This window comes from Dipodomys spectabilis, unplaced genomic scaffold (assembly GCF_019054845.1).
Source record: "Dipodomys spectabilis isolate Male_0828 unplaced genomic scaffold, ASM1905484v1 ptg000511l, whole genome shotgun sequence".
Lineage (NCBI taxonomy): Eukaryota > Metazoa > Chordata > Mammalia > Rodentia > Heteromyidae > Dipodomys > Dipodomys spectabilis.
In genome coordinates, this window is record NW_024871188.1 from 90,460 (window position 1) to 106,293 (window position 15,834).

The following is a 15,834-nucleotide window of genomic DNA, read 5'->3' on the forward strand; positions in this document are numbered from 1 at the left end:
GCCATCCTCCCTCCCCCCGCAGCCCCGCCCTCCGCCATCCTCCCTCCCCCCCGCAGCCCCGCCCTCCGCCATCCTCCCTCCCCCCCCGCAGCCCCGCCCTCCGCCATCCCCCCCCCCCCCGCAGCCCCGCCCTGCCAGGCCCGCCCTCCACCATCCCTGCCCTCCACCGTGCCTCCCCGCTGGCCTCCATCTCCACGTCCCGGGGCGCTGCTGCTCCCCCTCCACCCCTGTCTCCGCCCTGTCCCCCAGGTGGGGAGGACCTTCGACCCCACGACGGCCTTCGTGGTGGACGACCTGAAGCCCAACACGGAGTACGCGTTCCGCCTGGCGGCGCGCTCGCCGCAGGGCCTGGGCGCCTTCACCGCCGCGGTGCGGCAGCGCACGCTGCAGTCCAGTACGTGTCTCGTCTGGGGCGCCGCGTCCTCCTCGCGTCCGCGTCCGGCTCGCGCCTGCGGCCTGGGCTGAGCTGGGGGCGAGGAGCGCAGGGGCCCGCGGCCCCGGGCGGGGTGGCGGGCGGGCTCCCCCCTCCCAGTGGGCCGCCGGGGCGTGGGGCTGGCCTCCCCACGGAGGACGCGCGGAGCCCGCCGGCCCGCGCCGCAGCGCAGGGCCCCAGCCGCGGAGAGGGCGGGGCGGCGTGGGCTGCGGGTCCCTGAGTCTGCTGTGCCCGCCCGGCCTCCCTGTCCCATGCGAGTCGCGCGTCCCCCGCGGTCCCCGCTCCGAGCTCAGTCTCCCCCCTCGAGTCAGTCACGGTCGCGCCGCCAGGCTCGGCTCCGGACGCCGCCGCCGCGAGCCCGGGCCGCGCGCCAGGGTCTCGGTCAGTCGAGGGCGCGTGGACGCGGGCCGCGCGCAGGCAGCCCCGGGGGCTTCCGCACCCCGCCGGAGCGCGCGGCTCAGAGGCGCCCGGGCGCCCTGAGGTGGAGGTCAGTGAGGGAGGCCTGTGGCTCGAGGCCGGCAGAGGTGGCGCAGGTAAGTACAAGCTGGTCTCAAGCGAGTTCACAAACACGACCCACCCTGCGCGCCGCCGCCGGGCCCGCGCTCGCCCTCCCGGGCCATCACGCAGGTTGGGCCGGATTGTGAAGGCCGCGGCCTCCCAGGCCGCCTAGAAGGGGCTTCGGCCCAGCCACAGGAACCTCCGGGGCGGCCCAGGACAGGGAGTGGGGGAGCAGGACCCACTTCTTGCCCCTAGCCGGGTGGGGCCCGAGGACCCCGCAGCGAGGCTCAGGCCAGGCGCGTCCCCGGGACTGCGGGCTCCTTAGCTGAACACAAGGGTAGGTGGAGGTCAGACCGCCGCCCGCAGCCACGCAGCACGGGGCGGCCGCTGGCGCCCAGCCCGCCACGAGCCCCGCTAGCCTCCCAGTGCACCCCGCCGCCCCCCTCGTAAGAAAGTTATAATTTAGCACTCGAAGAGTGGAAGGTAGGTAACAGACTGGGAGATTTCTGGAAGGCGCCTTTCTTTCTTTTATTATGATTTTCCCCATCATCACCGCCATCGCCCTCTTGTTTTCTTATGGTTTTGGTTTGGTTTTGGTTTGTTTTCCTCCCCACTTCTCAGCAAGTCCATCCCTCTGGCACATTTCCCCCCCACACTTGGTTTTCCACTCCTGCTTGGTTCTCCCCAACTTGCTCCTCCCACCCCCGCACTTTTGGTTGGGGTGGCTGGTCAAGAAATAGGGGTGTCCCTCACCCCATGTATAGTTTACGAGGGGTGTCTCCAGTAGCACAGCGTCTGGATGGCAGTGCTGGAGCCCGGCCCCCAGGGCTTGGAGGAAAGGGTCAGCTAGCCAGCCTCCTACATGCCTTGCCTGGAGGCGAGGCCGGGAGCATCCCAGCCCCCACTAAGGAGAGGGGCGCGGGGCGTGGCACTCTAAAGCTGTGGCTGCAGACATCCCACCATCACAGCCAGGCGGGCAGCTTGCTGAGGGGGGACACCCGCTGTCACCCTGGGAGGAGTCGTAGAACCCACTCTAGCCAGCGCTGACAGCCAGACAGATGGCGTTGTGTCACCTGATGTGGGGACCGGCAGCACCCATAGGTGCCAGCTGGTAGAGCTCCATGAGAAAGTGTGCGCAAAGCCCGCCACGGAGGCTGGGCCCCTGAGGCAGTCCACGCACGGTGCCCATGCTGTAAAGGGTGTGGGTGCGGGTGCCGAGCGTGTGCGCAGCTCGCAGACAGCGCCACCTGCATTCCCCTCGGGACAGGAGGCACCTAGGCCACAGCTGTGCTCCACACGTGGAAACGATCAGACATGCAGCTGCATCACGTGGGAACGAGCCATGTGAGGTGACGCAGCTCTTCACATGCTGCCTGGCACATGGTGGGTGCCCCATAGTGTTCACTGCAGTCTAAACATGGGTCGGATGCATACGGTTGACACTCAATAAATGGCAACCCTCATTGCTGGGACCAGGTGCACTGTAGGCACACGGGTGTGGGGTTCTGGGGCTCTGGGCCCCCCCTCCCGTCCTGCATACTTCCTGCTGTTTGGTAACTGCTCGTGCAGTGGCCCTTGCTGCAAGGAGGTTCTCCTGGTGCTTGGCATGTAGCCGGCACTCAGATGGGCACTGTGATCCGGGGGAAAGCAGGCCCGGCGCCGAGGCCCAGGGCTCTGTTCCCAACAAGCAGCTGCAGTCTGCAGCGCCCTTGGCAGTATGCAGGCGCTCAGAAAGAATTTCATTTTAGGTACACTCCTGCATACTAGGTGACTAGCTCCTGAGGACTAGGACTCTACTGTGTGCCCCGGGCACACAGTAGACGCTTAGTTATGAGGACTAGGCCCATCGCCTAGTGCCCGGCACACAGTAGGTGCTTAGCTTTGCCACTAAACTCATAAAGTCTGTCATCACGTCTGGCACTTAGTAGGTGGTGTTTGTATTAAAGCACACAGAACAATATGACACACAGTAGGTGCTTAATCTATGGTGACTATGAGCACTTTGACCACTATGTGGTGCTTAGCATATGGGGTTATGACTCGAAGCACAGTAATTGCTTAGTGACAGGATTAGGACTGATAAAGCTTACCACATTGTGAGTCATACAGTAGGCTTTCAGATTATGGGGCCCAACAGAGCACGTAGTAGGTGCTTAGTGTACAGGGCCTTGACCTTGATAAAGCTCCTTCGTGGTACCTTGTAATGCGATCAGTGCTGCCATCGGTGGCGGCTGTCTGTATTACTGAGCTCAGTAAACCGGAGCTTTCATTAGTATCCTCTCAAGCACGAGGCATGCTAACTGGCACAAAGTAGGTCTTATGCTGTTTTATCAACACTCCCCTTGGCATGAGGCCTGGTGCATAGTAGGTGCTGGATGGCACTTTGCAATTCCCCCAGCAGGGTGCATGACACATAGTAGGTATTCAGTAAGCATATGTGTACTGTTGCACATACTAAGTACCCAGTAGACGGGACTTGGATTGCAGTTTATCTTCACATAGTATTCAATAAAGGTGCTTTCATGCCTTACTCTAAGCAGTCTCTGGCACTGCAGAAGGTCTTTACTAAAAGGAGCTGACATTCTCCTTTGGTCATGCCTGATGCACTGACTATTGGCCAAGTGCTTTGACTAGCCTTTGACAAGTGCCTAGCACATAGTAGGTGCCCAGGACACCAGGCTTGTGCTTTCTGCCTAGGGTGGTAGCTGCCACATCTTGAAATATACAGGTGCTATGCCAGCAGAGGCTTGGCGCACAGTAGGTGCCCAAAAGATACCCCGTGAAGGCCTTAGCATGCATTGTGCCGACAACACACAGGACACGGCCCATGCCTCCTGGTGACCGCGGCCACCCTGTACCTAAGCCCTACTGTGTGCCGGGCCTGCAGGCCCACCCAGTGGCAGGCAGGGAGGGAGCGAGTGAGGAAGCAAGTGAGCGTTCTTGGCCAGCCCTCCCCACCCATCCCACTGCCCGTCCACCTGCGCATCTCACCTTTGGTTGACGCCCGCTTCTTTTGGGTTCGACTTCTCTTTGGTTTGCTTCTGTTTTGTTTGTTATCATCTTCTTTTTTATTTTCTCTTTCCCATCTTTTGTTTTCCCCACCCTTCCCCGCCCATCCCACCTCCCTCCCCCACGTTCTCCCCCTCCAATAGAACCGTCTGCCCCCCCTCAAGACGTAAAATGTACCAGCATGCGCTCCACGGCCATTTTGGTAAGTTGGCGCCCGCCGCCGCCAGAAACACACAACGGGGCCCTGGTGGGCTACAGCGTCCGCTACCGACCGCTGGGCTCCGAGGACCCGGAATCCAAGGAGGTGAACGGCATCCCCCCGACCACCACTCAGATCCTGCTCGAAGCGCTGGAAAAGTGGACCGAGTACCGGATCACGACTGTGGCGCACACGGAGGTCGGAGCGGGGCCCGAGAGCTCGCCCGTGGTCGTCCGCACCGACGAGGACGGTAAGCCCGCGCCCGCTGTCCGTCTGCGCTGCTCTGGGCGGCCGCCTGGCCCAGGAGGGCGGGGCCGCTGCTTGACCTTAGCCTTGACCTCGACACCTAGGCTATGACCTTATTGCCTAGGCCTTGACCTTGGCACCTAGGCCTTGACCTTGGCTCCTAGGCCCTGACCTGGTCCTTGGCCTCAGAGCCTGGGCCTTGACCTTGGTGCCTAGGCTTTGACCTCAGCTCCTAGGCCCTGACCTGGCCCTTGGCCTTGGCGCCTGGGCCCTGACCTGGGTGCCGGCAGTCTGTTTTGGCCCAAGGGCGGGAACCGTGGACACGGGTTGAGGTCCAGCCGTGGCAGGGGCAGCGCTCGGCCCTCGGGTCCCCGGCTGTGGGCCGGAGCCATCCTAGCGGCCTTGGGGCCCGCGAGTGGGGTGAGCGGGCGGCCTCCACCTGGAGGCCGCGGTGCAGGGCGGGCAGGCGGGCAGGCCAGGACAGACCAGTGCCCAGGACGTCACCTCCGAACCTCCGGGATCGCGGAGTCGGCTCTGCAGGCCTCAGTTCCTCCACCTTGGCTGCGCTTGCCGCCCGCGCCCCGCGCCGCCCGGTAACGGCCCCGCCGCCCCCTCCCTCCTGCCCGCCAGTGCCCAGCGCGCCGCCGCGGAAGGTGGAGGCGGAGGCGCTCAACGCCACGGCCATCCGCGTGCTGTGGCGCTCGCCCGCGCCCGGCCGCCAGCACGGCCAGATCCGCGGCTACCAGGTCCACTACGTGCGCATGGACGGCGCCGAGGCCCGCGGGCCGCCGCGCATCAAGGACGTCATGCTGGCCGACGCGCAGGTGCGGGGAGGAGGGTGGGCGGGCCCTGCCCCCTCCACTGCTCCCCCACCCTCTGCTCCCCTCCATCCTCATCCCCCCACCCTCTGTACCCCTCCCCTCCTCCCCCAGACCCTCTGTACCCGTCCCCTCCATCCCTGTCCTCCCCCCTAGACACCTGTACCCCTCCCTTCCATCTCCGTCCTCCCTCCCGAACACCCTGTACTCCTCCCCTTCCTCCTCCCAGACCCTCTGTACCCCTCCCCCATCCCTGTCCTCCCCCCAGATACCCTGTACGCCTCACCTCTCCTGACCCCCTCCCCCTTCCCCCCAGACCCCTTCCTCTCACCTGTCCCCCAGCCCTTCCCCTGCTCCTACCTCTGCCCCTCGCCTCTGCTGTCCCCTACCTCCCTGCCTTCCCTGCCTCTGCCTCTCCTCCGCCTGTTGTTTCTGCCCCCTTCAACCCCCTCTCCTCTGCCACCCCTGCCCCACCTCTATCCCTCCCCTATCTCTGCCGCCTCTGCCTGGCTCACTTCCCTCCTCTCTCCCTGCGCTGCCTCCCGCTCAGTGGGAGATGGATGACACTGCTGAATACGTAAGTAGAGCCCTGCTGCCCGGCCGGCCACCTTGCCCTGCGTGCGCCCTGCCGTGTTGTGACCTGCACGTGCCTCTTGCCCGAGGGTCTCCTCCCTGCGCCCAGCGCCCTGCTATCACCTGCTGGCATCAGGGACACGGGCAGGGCACCTGACCGCTCCTCTCCCCCAGAGTGGCTCCTGCTCCCTCCCGGAGGGCAGCAGGTACCAGGCAGGGGCCTGGACCCAGGCTTCTCTGGCAGCTGTGACCCGCAGCACAGCCTTTTTCCAAAGCAGGCCCAGCAGGCTCGGAAGCGGAGGGCAGGCCACTGTGTGGCTTTGGGCAGGTCATTACCTCTCTCTGGGCTGCCTTTCTGCCCTAAGACAGGAACCACTATCCCTTATGTCAGCCGTGCCCAGATGCCACCTGAGCCAGGAGAGGCCAGGGCCCTGTCACCACCAGGACCTTGGGGAGGCTGGACCAAAGGCTCATGGGAGGAGACCCTGTGTGTGCATCCCTGTCCCTGTGCTCCGTGCATGCGTGCAGACTCACACACCGTGTGTGCAAGGCTGGCGCCTCCGGGATGCCCATCATTTACTGAGGGCCAGCTGTGTGTTCCACCCTGTGCCAGGGGCTGAGGGTGTGGCTGTGACCCCCGGCTAACCCAAGTCCCCTCCCGAGGGCGGCAGCCCCGGCTGGAGTGGAGCAGCAGAACAAGACACAAGGATGTGTAGATAGCTCGTGGCTACAGTGTACAGCGGGCTGGGCAGAGGGCGGGTGCCGTGCAGGAGGCAGAGGTACAAGAACCCCAAGCTGGTCAAGAGCAGCTCAGGAAGGAAGGCAGTGAGACCCCATCTCAACCAACAGTGCCTGATGTGGTGGTGTGCACCTGCCATCCCAGCTATTGAAGAGGCATGGGGTAATAGGATCACAGTTCAAGGCCGACCCTGGGCAGAAGTGCGAGACCCTATTCAAAGAACAAGGGGATGCTGGGAAGATGGCTTGCCTTGCATGCATGAGGCCCTGGGTTCGATTCCTCAGCACCACATAAGCAGAAAAAAAGCTGGAAGTGGTGCTTTGGCTCACGTGGTAGGGCACTATCCTTGAGCTGAAGAGCTGAGGGACAGTTCCTAGGCCCAGAGTTCAAGCCCCACGATGACCAAAAACAAAAAATAACCCCCAAGGGCTGGGAAGGTGGCTCAGTGGTAGAGAGCTTGCCTTGCATGCTCAAGGCCCTGGGTTCGATTCCTCAGCACCACATAAGCAAAAAGAAAAAAGCCGGAAGTGGCGCTGTGGCTCAAGTGGTAGAGCGCTAGCCTTGAGCTGAAAAGCTGAGGGACAGCGCCCAGGCCCAGAGTTCAGGCCCCACGACCGGACCCCCAAAAAAAAATAACCCCCAAAACATAAAAAGAACAATGAATTCAAGAGTCTACTTCAAGTCATAGGGATCTGGCTCCGGTTGTAGAGCACCTACCTGGCAAGCTAAGGTCATTAGTTCAAACCCTGGTATATGAAGAAATGTCGGCTCTCTGGGTGCAGCACACTATATCACATTTTGGCTGTGCACATGCATAGAAAAGATACCTTGCATAGGAAAGAGCGGATGTATTAGAGTAAGAAGGGGCTCTTTTGAGTACTTACTGTTTTCATGACGTACTTGAATTTAATTTGTGCGGGATGCCAGTGGTTCACGCCTCTACCCGCTAGCTACTCAGAAGGCTGAGATCTAAGGATCATGGTTCAAAGCCAGCCCAGGGCATAAAGTCTGTAAGTCTCCAGTTAACTACCTAAAAGCCAGAAGTGGAGGTGTAGCTTATGTGGTAAGAGCACTAGCCTTGGGTGAAAAAGCTCAGGGACAGTGGCCAGGTCCTGAGTGCAAGTCCAGGACCAGCACAAAACACAGCAGCGGGGGTGGAGGCAGGGTTTGTCCCGTGCACAGGCCCTGGAGCAGGATGGAGCATGGCATGTTGGAGGAGCAGGGAGGGCACCAACAGGTTGTGCAGGGCCTGACCGCACAGGTGTCCTGTATGAGGGGCGAGGGTGGAGCTGGGGCCCGGGGACGGGCGACGGCCCTGGCCGGGCTGCATGTGCCCGTGGGTGCTGCGTGTGTGGTGTGCGCCCTCTGCATGAGTCTGTGTGCACGTCTCTGCCCACGGGCTGGCCTCAGAATCCCTCTTGCTTGTCTGGGGTCCAGGAAGGGGGGGGGTTGGCAGGCCTGGCCAGTCCCCAACACTGTGGTGCTGACCCTGCTACTGCCCACAGGAAATGGTCATCAGCAACCTGCAGCCTGAGACGGCCTACTCCATCACCGTGGCCGCCTACACCATGAAAGGCGACGGCGCGCGCAGCAAGCCCAAGGTGGTGGTGACCAAGGGAGCAGGTAGGCAGCCGCCCTGGGGCCCTGAGGGCGCTTTGTGAAGGCCGCCCCCCTCACCCCTCATCCCCCTCCTTTCCCGGCTCCCACCCCGGCCCCCATCCCGGCCTTCCCCTGGCCGGTCGCGGGCTGACTCCAGGCTGGAGCCGGGGCAGTCAGGCCCGGTTTGCTTAAGCAACGCGGGGCGCTCTGGATCCCACCTGCCACCCCGCGGCTGCGCCCCACGGAGGGCAGGCTCTAGCACCTTCCTGTGGCCCCTGAGGGAACGGATAAAGGCTCCGACGAGTCCCGCACTGCCCCACCCCGCTCCTTGCCCAACCTCAGCGCCCCCGGGGGGTCGGGGTGGCCCCGGGCTCGGTCCTGAGCCCGACCCCCGTGTCCCCCCGCAGTGCTGGGCCGCCCCACCCTGTCGGTGCAGCAGACCCCCGAGGGCAGCCTGCTGGCCCGCTGGGAGCCCCCGGCCGGCAGCGCCGACGACCCGGTGCTCGGCTACCGGCTGCGCTTCGGGCGCGAGGACGAGGCGGCGGCCACGCTGGAGCTGCCGGCCACGCAGGCGCAGTTCGCGGCGCCGGCGCACAAGGGCGCCACCTACGTGTTCCGGCTGGCGGCGCGCGGGCGCGGCGGGCTGGGCGAGGAGGCGGCGGCGGCGCTCAGCCTGCCCGAGGACGCGCCGCGCGGCCACCCGCGCATCCTGGAGGCGGCGGGCAACGCCTCGGCCGGCACCGTGCTGCTGCGCTGGCTGCCGCCCGCGCCCGCCGAGCGCAACGGCGCCATCGTCAAGTACACCGTGGCCGTGCGCGAGGCCGGCGCGCCGGGGCCCGCGCGCGAGACGGAGCTGCCCGCGGCCGCCGAGCCGGGCGCCGAGGCGGCGCTCACGCTGCGCGGCCTGCAGCCCGACACGGCCTACGACCTGCAAGTGCGCGCGCACACGCGCCGCGGGCCCGGGCCCTACAGCCCCGCCGTGCGCTACCGCACCTTCCTGCGGGACCAAGGTAGGCAGGCGCCCCCGCCCCCGGCCCCAGGTAAGTGCCTGGACGGACACGGACGCACGCGGGCTCCGGCCAACGCCGCCGCCGCCGCCTCCGGCACAGGTGGGACCGGCCCGAGGCCCCCCGAGGCCCCGCGCCACCCTCGTCACCGCGGCCCCCCACCCCCCCTCCCCGCAGGGACCCCGGCAGGGCAGGCCGGCCGGCCGGGCACAGCGACCGCAGGGACCGCAGGGAGCGCCGGGCCCCCCCGCGCCGCCCTCACCCGAACCCCTCTCTCTCTCTCCCCCCCACCTCCACCGCGCGATGACCCCCCCCCCCACCCACCCAGTCTCACCCAAGAACTTCAAGGTGAAGATGATCATGAAGACGTCGGTGCTGCTGAGCTGGGAGTTCCCCGACAACTACAACTCCCCCACGCCCTACAAGGTGCGCCCCCACCCCGCGGCTCCGAGCCGCTCTGCCTTGGGTCAGGGTCCAGCCGTGGAGTGGGTGAGCCTGGCCTATAGTTATTGGTCTGTCTCATCCGAGATCAAGGCTCATCCGAATTGGAACACGTAGGGCTCTGGGCTCTGTCTGGAGTTGGGGCAGAGTCTAGGGTCAGGGCTTAGGCACGAATGAGACTTATCCCAGGATTGGTGCTCAGAGTGAGACCAAGGCCCAGTCTCACATGAGGGCTGAATCCTGGGTCAAGGTTTAAGGTTGAGTCTCAGCTGGTCACTGGTAGCTCACGCCTGTCATCCTACTCAGGAGGCTGAGATCTGAGGATCACGGTTCAAAGCCAGCCCCGGGCAGGAAAGTCCATGAGACCCTTATCTCCAATAAACCACCAGAAAACCAGAAGTGGCACTGTAGCTCAAGTGGAAGAGCACTAGCCTTGAGCTAAAGAGCTGAGGGACAATGCTCAGGCTCAGAGTTCAAGCCCCACGACCGAACAAAAAATAAAAATTAAAAAAAGATTGAGTCTGAGATCAGGACTCAGTTTGCACAGATGTGGTCAGGATTGAGGCTCAAGTCAGGATCAAGACTCAGAGGTGGCCTTCTGCTTTGGGGCTGCATTTAGTTGGACATAGGTGCAGAATTGGGGCTGAGTCTAAGTATTGAGGTTTAGCCAAGAGAAGACTCAGAATTGGATCTCTACCTGGGATGGGGTTCAGACCATAGTTGAGGCTCAGCCTGGGGTGGGAATTGGCAGGCTAAGGCTCAGTGAGGACTGGCATTCCCATCTGCGTCGGGCTCCAGCCGGGCCAGCCCCACTGAGCCCAGGTGCCCTGGCCCGCAGATCCAGTACAATGGGCTCACACTGGATGTGGATGGCCGCACCACCAAGAAGCTCATCACGCACCTCAAGCCGCACACGTTCTACAACTTTGTGCTCACCAACCGCGTCAGCAGCCTGGGTGGCCTGCAGCAGACGGTCACTGCCTGGACCGCCTTCAACCTGCTGAGCAGCAAGCCCAGCGTCGCACCCAAGCCCGATGCCGACGGCTCCATCGTGGTCTACCTGCCCGACGGCCAGAGCCCCGTGCCCGTGCAGTACGTGTCCCCAGCCCGCGCTGCAGGCCACTCCGCTCCGCAGCGGTGCCTGGCCAGAGCCAGGCGGAAGTTCTTCTAGTCTGGTGGGAGGACTCTGCCCAAGCAGTGAAGAGGCGAGGGCACACGATCTGGGGAGTGGGTCCCCAGTGGCCGGGCACCGGGGACATTTCTCACCAGAGCCATGACTCTTCCACCCACCACAGGAGCTACTTTATTGTGATGGTGCCACTGCGCAAGTCTCGTGGCGGCCAGTTCCTGACCCCGCTGGGCAGCCCGGAGGACATGGACCTGGAAGAGGTGAGGCTCAGGGGGGCCCCTGCCTGTGGGGCGGGGCGGGGACGCTGCCCTGCTCACCTCCAGGCCATCAGTGGGGCGGAGCACATGGCACCCCCTCACTGCGGAGCTATCCCAGAGTGCGTCGGCCCAGCTGACCTCCGAAACCACCCACACCTCTGTTCTGCAGCTGATCCAAGACATCTCCCGGCTGCAGAGGCGCAGCCTGCGGCACTCGCGCCAGCTGGAGGTGCCCCGGCCCTACATCGCAGCCCGCTTCTCCGTCCTACCCGCCATCTTCCATCCTGGGAACCAGAAGCAATATGGCGGCTTTGACAACCGGGGCCTGGAGCCCGGCCACCGCTATGTCCTCTTCGTGCTTGCTGTGCTGCAGAAGAACGAGCCTGTAAGTCCTCATGGTGTCTGCCCATAGCCAGACGTGCTGTGTGAGGCAGACCCCCCTGCTGAGGCCCCAGCCCTCTGCCCCAAAGCCACATCCTCCCCGCTCCCATGGGTCAGGCCTAGGCAGAGAGAAGGACTTGAGGTAGAAGAGATTCCTAGGCAGGTCTTTCTGTGGGAGGGGATTTGGGGGCTGAGGCTTTAAGAGAGGAGTAAGAGTTCACCAGGAAGAATTTGCACAAGGCAGAGGGAACATCAGCCAGGCCCCCCCCCCCCCCCCCCGAGCCGAGGGGAGGGGGCAGCGGTGGTGGCGAGTGGCCCTCTGGTGGGACACAGCTGCAGGCGGCAGCAGGTCTGCGTTTGAGGAAGGAGACGGGTGCTGATGGCCCCCTCGTTCCCACAGACGTTTGCAGCCAGCCCCTTCTCAGACCCCTTCCAGCTGGACAACCCCGACCCCCAGCCCATCGTGGACGGCGAGGAGGGCCTCATCTGGGTGGTGGGGCCCGTGCTGGCGGTGGTCTTCATCATCTGCATTGTCATCGCCATCCTGCTGTACAAGAAGTGAGTGCCCTGCCTGGGGCCCCGCGCGCCGTGCGGCCAGGCGACGGCGCGGGGTGGGGGGTCTGCTTGGAGCATGCCTGCCAGACCAAGGCAGAGCAGAGCGCCTGCGCGCAGCTGTGTCCCAACCCCAGCGACCGTGCTTCCCGCGGAGGCCGGAGCTCAGAGAGGTCAAGGAAGCAGCCACGGTCACTGTGGCCAGCACCGCCTGACCTCTGCTTTTCTTCCTCCTCTTGCCTGTGTCCATCCGGTTTGGGGAGCAGCAAACCAGACAGGTAAGAACAGCCCTGGAGGCTGGGGTGGACAGGGAGACCGGGAGGGGAGGGCAGGGGAGGGCAGGGGAGGGGAGGGCAGGGCAGGGGAGGGCAGGGGAGGGGAGGGCAGGGGAGGGCAGGGGAGGGGAGAGGGGAGCGCGCATGCTCCTGTGTGGCTCTGCCAGGCGTCGCTGCTATCTGGGACCAGGGTTCCGTGTACCCCTCACCGCCGCGCTTTCTTGGGGACTAACCCGTACACCTGCGTGTGCGCCTGCGAGTGTGTGTGCACACTGTGGGTCACTCATCGGGCCCCCCCTTCCTCCCCTGAAGTAAGCGCAAGGACTCAGAACCCCGCACCAAATGCCTGTTGAACAACGCTGACCCTGCCCCCCACCACCCCAAGGACCCCGTGGAGATGCGGCGCATTAACTTCCAGACGCCAGGTGCGCACCCGACATGCCCACAGGAGGTGTTGGTGGTGGGAGGAGCTGCCCCCCGGGGTACCCCGGCCTCTGAGCACACCCATGCCGCTGGGGTCCTCACCCCTAACCCCCTCGTGGGGCTGGTTTGGCTCTGGGAGCCCAAGAAATGACAGTGCTGCCTTGGACGGAGGCCCTGGCTGGCGTCCTCAGGCCCCGCTGTCCCCCGTCAGGAGCCGAGCGCTGCCCCTCCCCCACGGCTGCAGCTCTCAGTCCTGTGCAGGAACAGGACCCGCAGTCCCGGCTGGGGTGACAGACTCCCTCCCTCCCTCCCTCCCTTGGGGCTCCCCGTAATGTGTTCCCATTCTTCCACCTGCTGTCCTGAGGTGTGGCCACCTGTCCTGAGCTCTGTCCTGTCCACCCTCATGGCAGTTTTCCACATGGGCGCCTCTGTGCTGGCGCCGCTCCCCGGGCAGGGGGCTCAGCGCCGGGTCGCCTGGTATCCCGTGTCTGGGCGGGCGTGTCCCCAAGGTCCCCTGCTAAGCACCTGACCACCGCCCCACCCCCACCCCAGGGTCTCCGACGCCACTTCCTCCCCCGCGCCTCTCCCGCCTCCGCCTCCCCGCTCCTTGTCTCCGATCTGATTCCTGTTACCCCCCTCTTCACACACGAGTGCTTTCTGACGGACGGCGGCCGTGTCCTCTCAGGGGCTGGGCACCCGTGTCGCAGCCCGCACACTCGCCTCCCCCCCCCCCACCCCCCCCGCTGGCTCTGGATGAGCGCGTGTGTCCGCCCCAGGAGGTTTCCCCTGTCCTGTGGCGTTTGCTGTCCCCTGTGGATTTGCGGCCTTCCGACCCCCACATTTTCCTTGCCCATATCCCGCTGCCGGGGACACACCGCCAGGCTGCTCCGTGCTGGGGGCTGCTGACAGACGCCCCTCGGTCTCTGGGTCTCGCTGTAGTCACAGCCACAGAGCAGCCGCTGTCCAGTGGGCCAGGGGGGCGCCGGCCCTCGCGGGGGGCCTCGGCCGTCATTTATTTATCGTTTACTGTCTCTGCAGATGCGGGCCTCAGCCGCCCCCTCGGGGAGCCGGGGTTCCACTTGGAAAGTTAGTTCCTGACCGCTGTCTCTGCTTGCTTCCCCTCCATTTGCTCCCCCCACCCCACCCCCGTCCCCATCCCGCCTCCCATCTGTCTGCAAGGCCATGGCCTGGAGCAAGGGAGGGCCGCTAAGCCCTTAGTGCGGTGGCAGCTACACCTGGGCGCGGGAGCGTCCACACTGACGTGGATCTGGGGCTTGGGGGAGTCCTGGAGGCCGTAACGGGTTTGCCAGCTAGCCCGGCATTGTCTCAGTGACTGGCACCCAGTCTCAGTGACTGGCACCAGGGTTGGGGTGCACCGTCCAGTCTGGCAGAAGGGAGCCCCCAGCCCCATCTGTTGTGCTACAAGGCCAGGGGCAGCTGGGGACCACCACCCACACCCCCGAGCCACCCGCTGCGCCGCCCGGGCACCGCCATTCTCTGCACTTGCTGCTTCTCACTACAACATCTGGGCGCTTGACGCTCCCTGGGCTTCCTCCAGCCCCCATGCCCCCAGCCGGGTTGGAGGGGCCTGGCTGGCCACAGTGGGGACACAGCACCACCCCACCCCTCCCCACTTTAAGTCGGAAGTCTGGAGAAGCCACCCAGAGAGCCCCCTTCCCGCGTCTAACCGCTGCTCATGACACTCACCTTGTAGCACCCCTGCCGCCCGGCTCAGGATGGCTGGGCCGCCGGTGCCGCCGTGACAGCCGGGCTCTGCTTGTCCGCAGGCATGCTCAGCCACCCGCCCATCCCCATCGCCGACATGGCCGAGCACACAGAGCGGCTCAAGGCCAACGACAGCCTCAAGCTCTCCCAGGAATACGAGGTGAGGCCCGCCCCCCTCCCCGCACCTCGTCCCTGCTGGCCGCGCCGGCCCCTGACCCCCGCCCCGCCCCGCAGTCCATCGACCCCGGGCAGCAGTTCACGTGGGAGCACTCCAACCTGGAGGTGAACAAGCCCAAGAACCGCTACGCCAACGTCATCGCCTACGACCACTCCCGCGTCATCCTGCAGCCCATCGAAGGTACGGCCCGCGCCCTCACACCGCGCCAGGGGCGGCCTCGGTGGTGACCTGCAGCCGAGGCCGCGCGGAGGCCGGGAGGCGGCTGGGCGAGTCCCTGCGCCCTGGCAGGGCAGCAGAGCCCCGGGCTCAGCCGCCTTTCCCGCTGCCGCAGGCCTTGTGGGCAGCGACTACATCAACGCCAACTACGTGGACGGCTACCGGCGGCAGAACGCGTACATCGCCACGCAGGGGCCCCTGCCCGAGACCTTCGGTGACTTCTGGCGGATGGTGTGGGAGCAGCGCTCCGCCACCATCGTCATGATGACGCGGCTAGAGGAGAAGTCTCGGGTGAGGCCCGAGCCTGTGTGTCCCTGAGCCCTGGCCAGCTCCGGCCCCTGCTCACCTCCTCCCCCACCCTCGCCCGTTACAGATCAAGTGTGACCAGTACTGGCCCAACCGGGGCACCGAGACCTACGGCTTCATCCAGGTCACGCTGCTGGACACCATCGAGCTGGCCACGTTCTGCGTGCGGACCTTCTCCCTGCACAAGGTGGGGGCCGCGCCAGGTCCTCCGCATGCCCTGATGGGGGCGCCGTGCAGCCCCGGGGCCCGCAGCCTAGGGAAGAGGCTGCACCTGTCCAAGGGGTGGCTGCGGTCCGTGACGTGACTGCGTCCTCACCCAAGGAGCACGTGACAAAGCAGCGAACTAGAAAACCGTAGACAGAAGGGAGAGCAGAGGACAGCAAGCTTGCGAAGGGAAGCTGGAGCAGGAGGGGCAGTTACAGGGAAGCCTCCAGAACCTCCATCTAGGCCGAGGCACAGCCTGAGCAAAGGTCCTGGGGCAGGAAGAGTCTGGTGTGTTGGAGGAGCTGTGAGGAGCCCGTGCGGCTGGGGAGAGGGGGAGGGGGCGGGGCGGGTCGTGCAGGGCGCTGGGGGCTGCAGGGGGGACTGGGGCTTTGACCCTGCCAGAGATGGGAGCTGAGTGGGGCTGTGGGCAGAGGAGGGAGGGGCGCCCTCTGGTGGCTGGGGAAGGACAGGCCCTGGGAGGAGGTGGCAGGAGGTGTGGGCCCTGTGCTGGCCCGGGAGCGCAGTGTCAGCCGTGGATGGGGCCGGCGCGGAGGGTGGGAGAAGCCGCTGGTTGGCTGAGGCTAGACTGGAGACAGGGCTGACGGTGCTGGCTGGGGGTAGCTGCA

General features: G+C 65.1%; 1 protein-coding gene across 6 annotated transcripts in view; it reads left to right on the forward strand.

Annotated features, from left to right (window-relative positions):
* Nucleotides 1-15,834, forward strand: part of Ptprs (protein tyrosine phosphatase receptor type S) — a 50,218-nt gene that overhangs the window by 30,656 nt on the left and 3,728 nt on the right. Inside the window, exons 10-27 of one of the 6 annotated variants that reach the window (XM_042669950.1) lie at nt 250-394; nt 4,084-4,142; nt 4,275-4,389; nt 5,016-5,209; nt 8,021-8,138; nt 8,522-9,124; nt 9,450-9,547; nt 10,401-10,654; nt 10,858-10,951; nt 11,118-11,333; nt 11,730-11,887; nt 12,148-12,159; nt 12,469-12,581; nt 13,618-13,665; nt 14,367-14,464; nt 14,539-14,662; nt 14,814-14,989; nt 15,072-15,191. In XM_042669950.1, the coding sequence (XP_042525884.1) occupies nt 250-394; nt 4,084-4,142; nt 4,275-4,389; nt 5,016-5,209; nt 8,021-8,138; nt 8,522-9,124; nt 9,450-9,547; nt 10,401-10,654; nt 10,858-10,951; nt 11,118-11,333; nt 11,730-11,887; nt 12,148-12,159; nt 12,469-12,581; nt 13,618-13,665; nt 14,367-14,464; nt 14,539-14,662; nt 14,814-14,989; nt 15,072-15,191 (2,745 nt within the window). Of the gene's footprint in view, nt 1-249; nt 395-4,083; nt 4,390-5,015; nt 5,210-8,020; nt 8,139-8,521; nt 9,125-9,449; nt 9,548-10,400; nt 10,655-10,857; nt 10,952-11,117; nt 11,334-11,729; nt 11,888-12,147; nt 12,160-12,468; nt 12,582-13,617; nt 13,666-14,366; nt 14,465-14,538; nt 14,663-14,813; nt 14,990-15,071; nt 15,192-15,834 lie in introns of all 6 variants that reach the window. The other 5 variants (XM_042669948.1, XM_042669951.1, XM_042669949.1 and 2 more) reach the window with 5 other exon arrangements.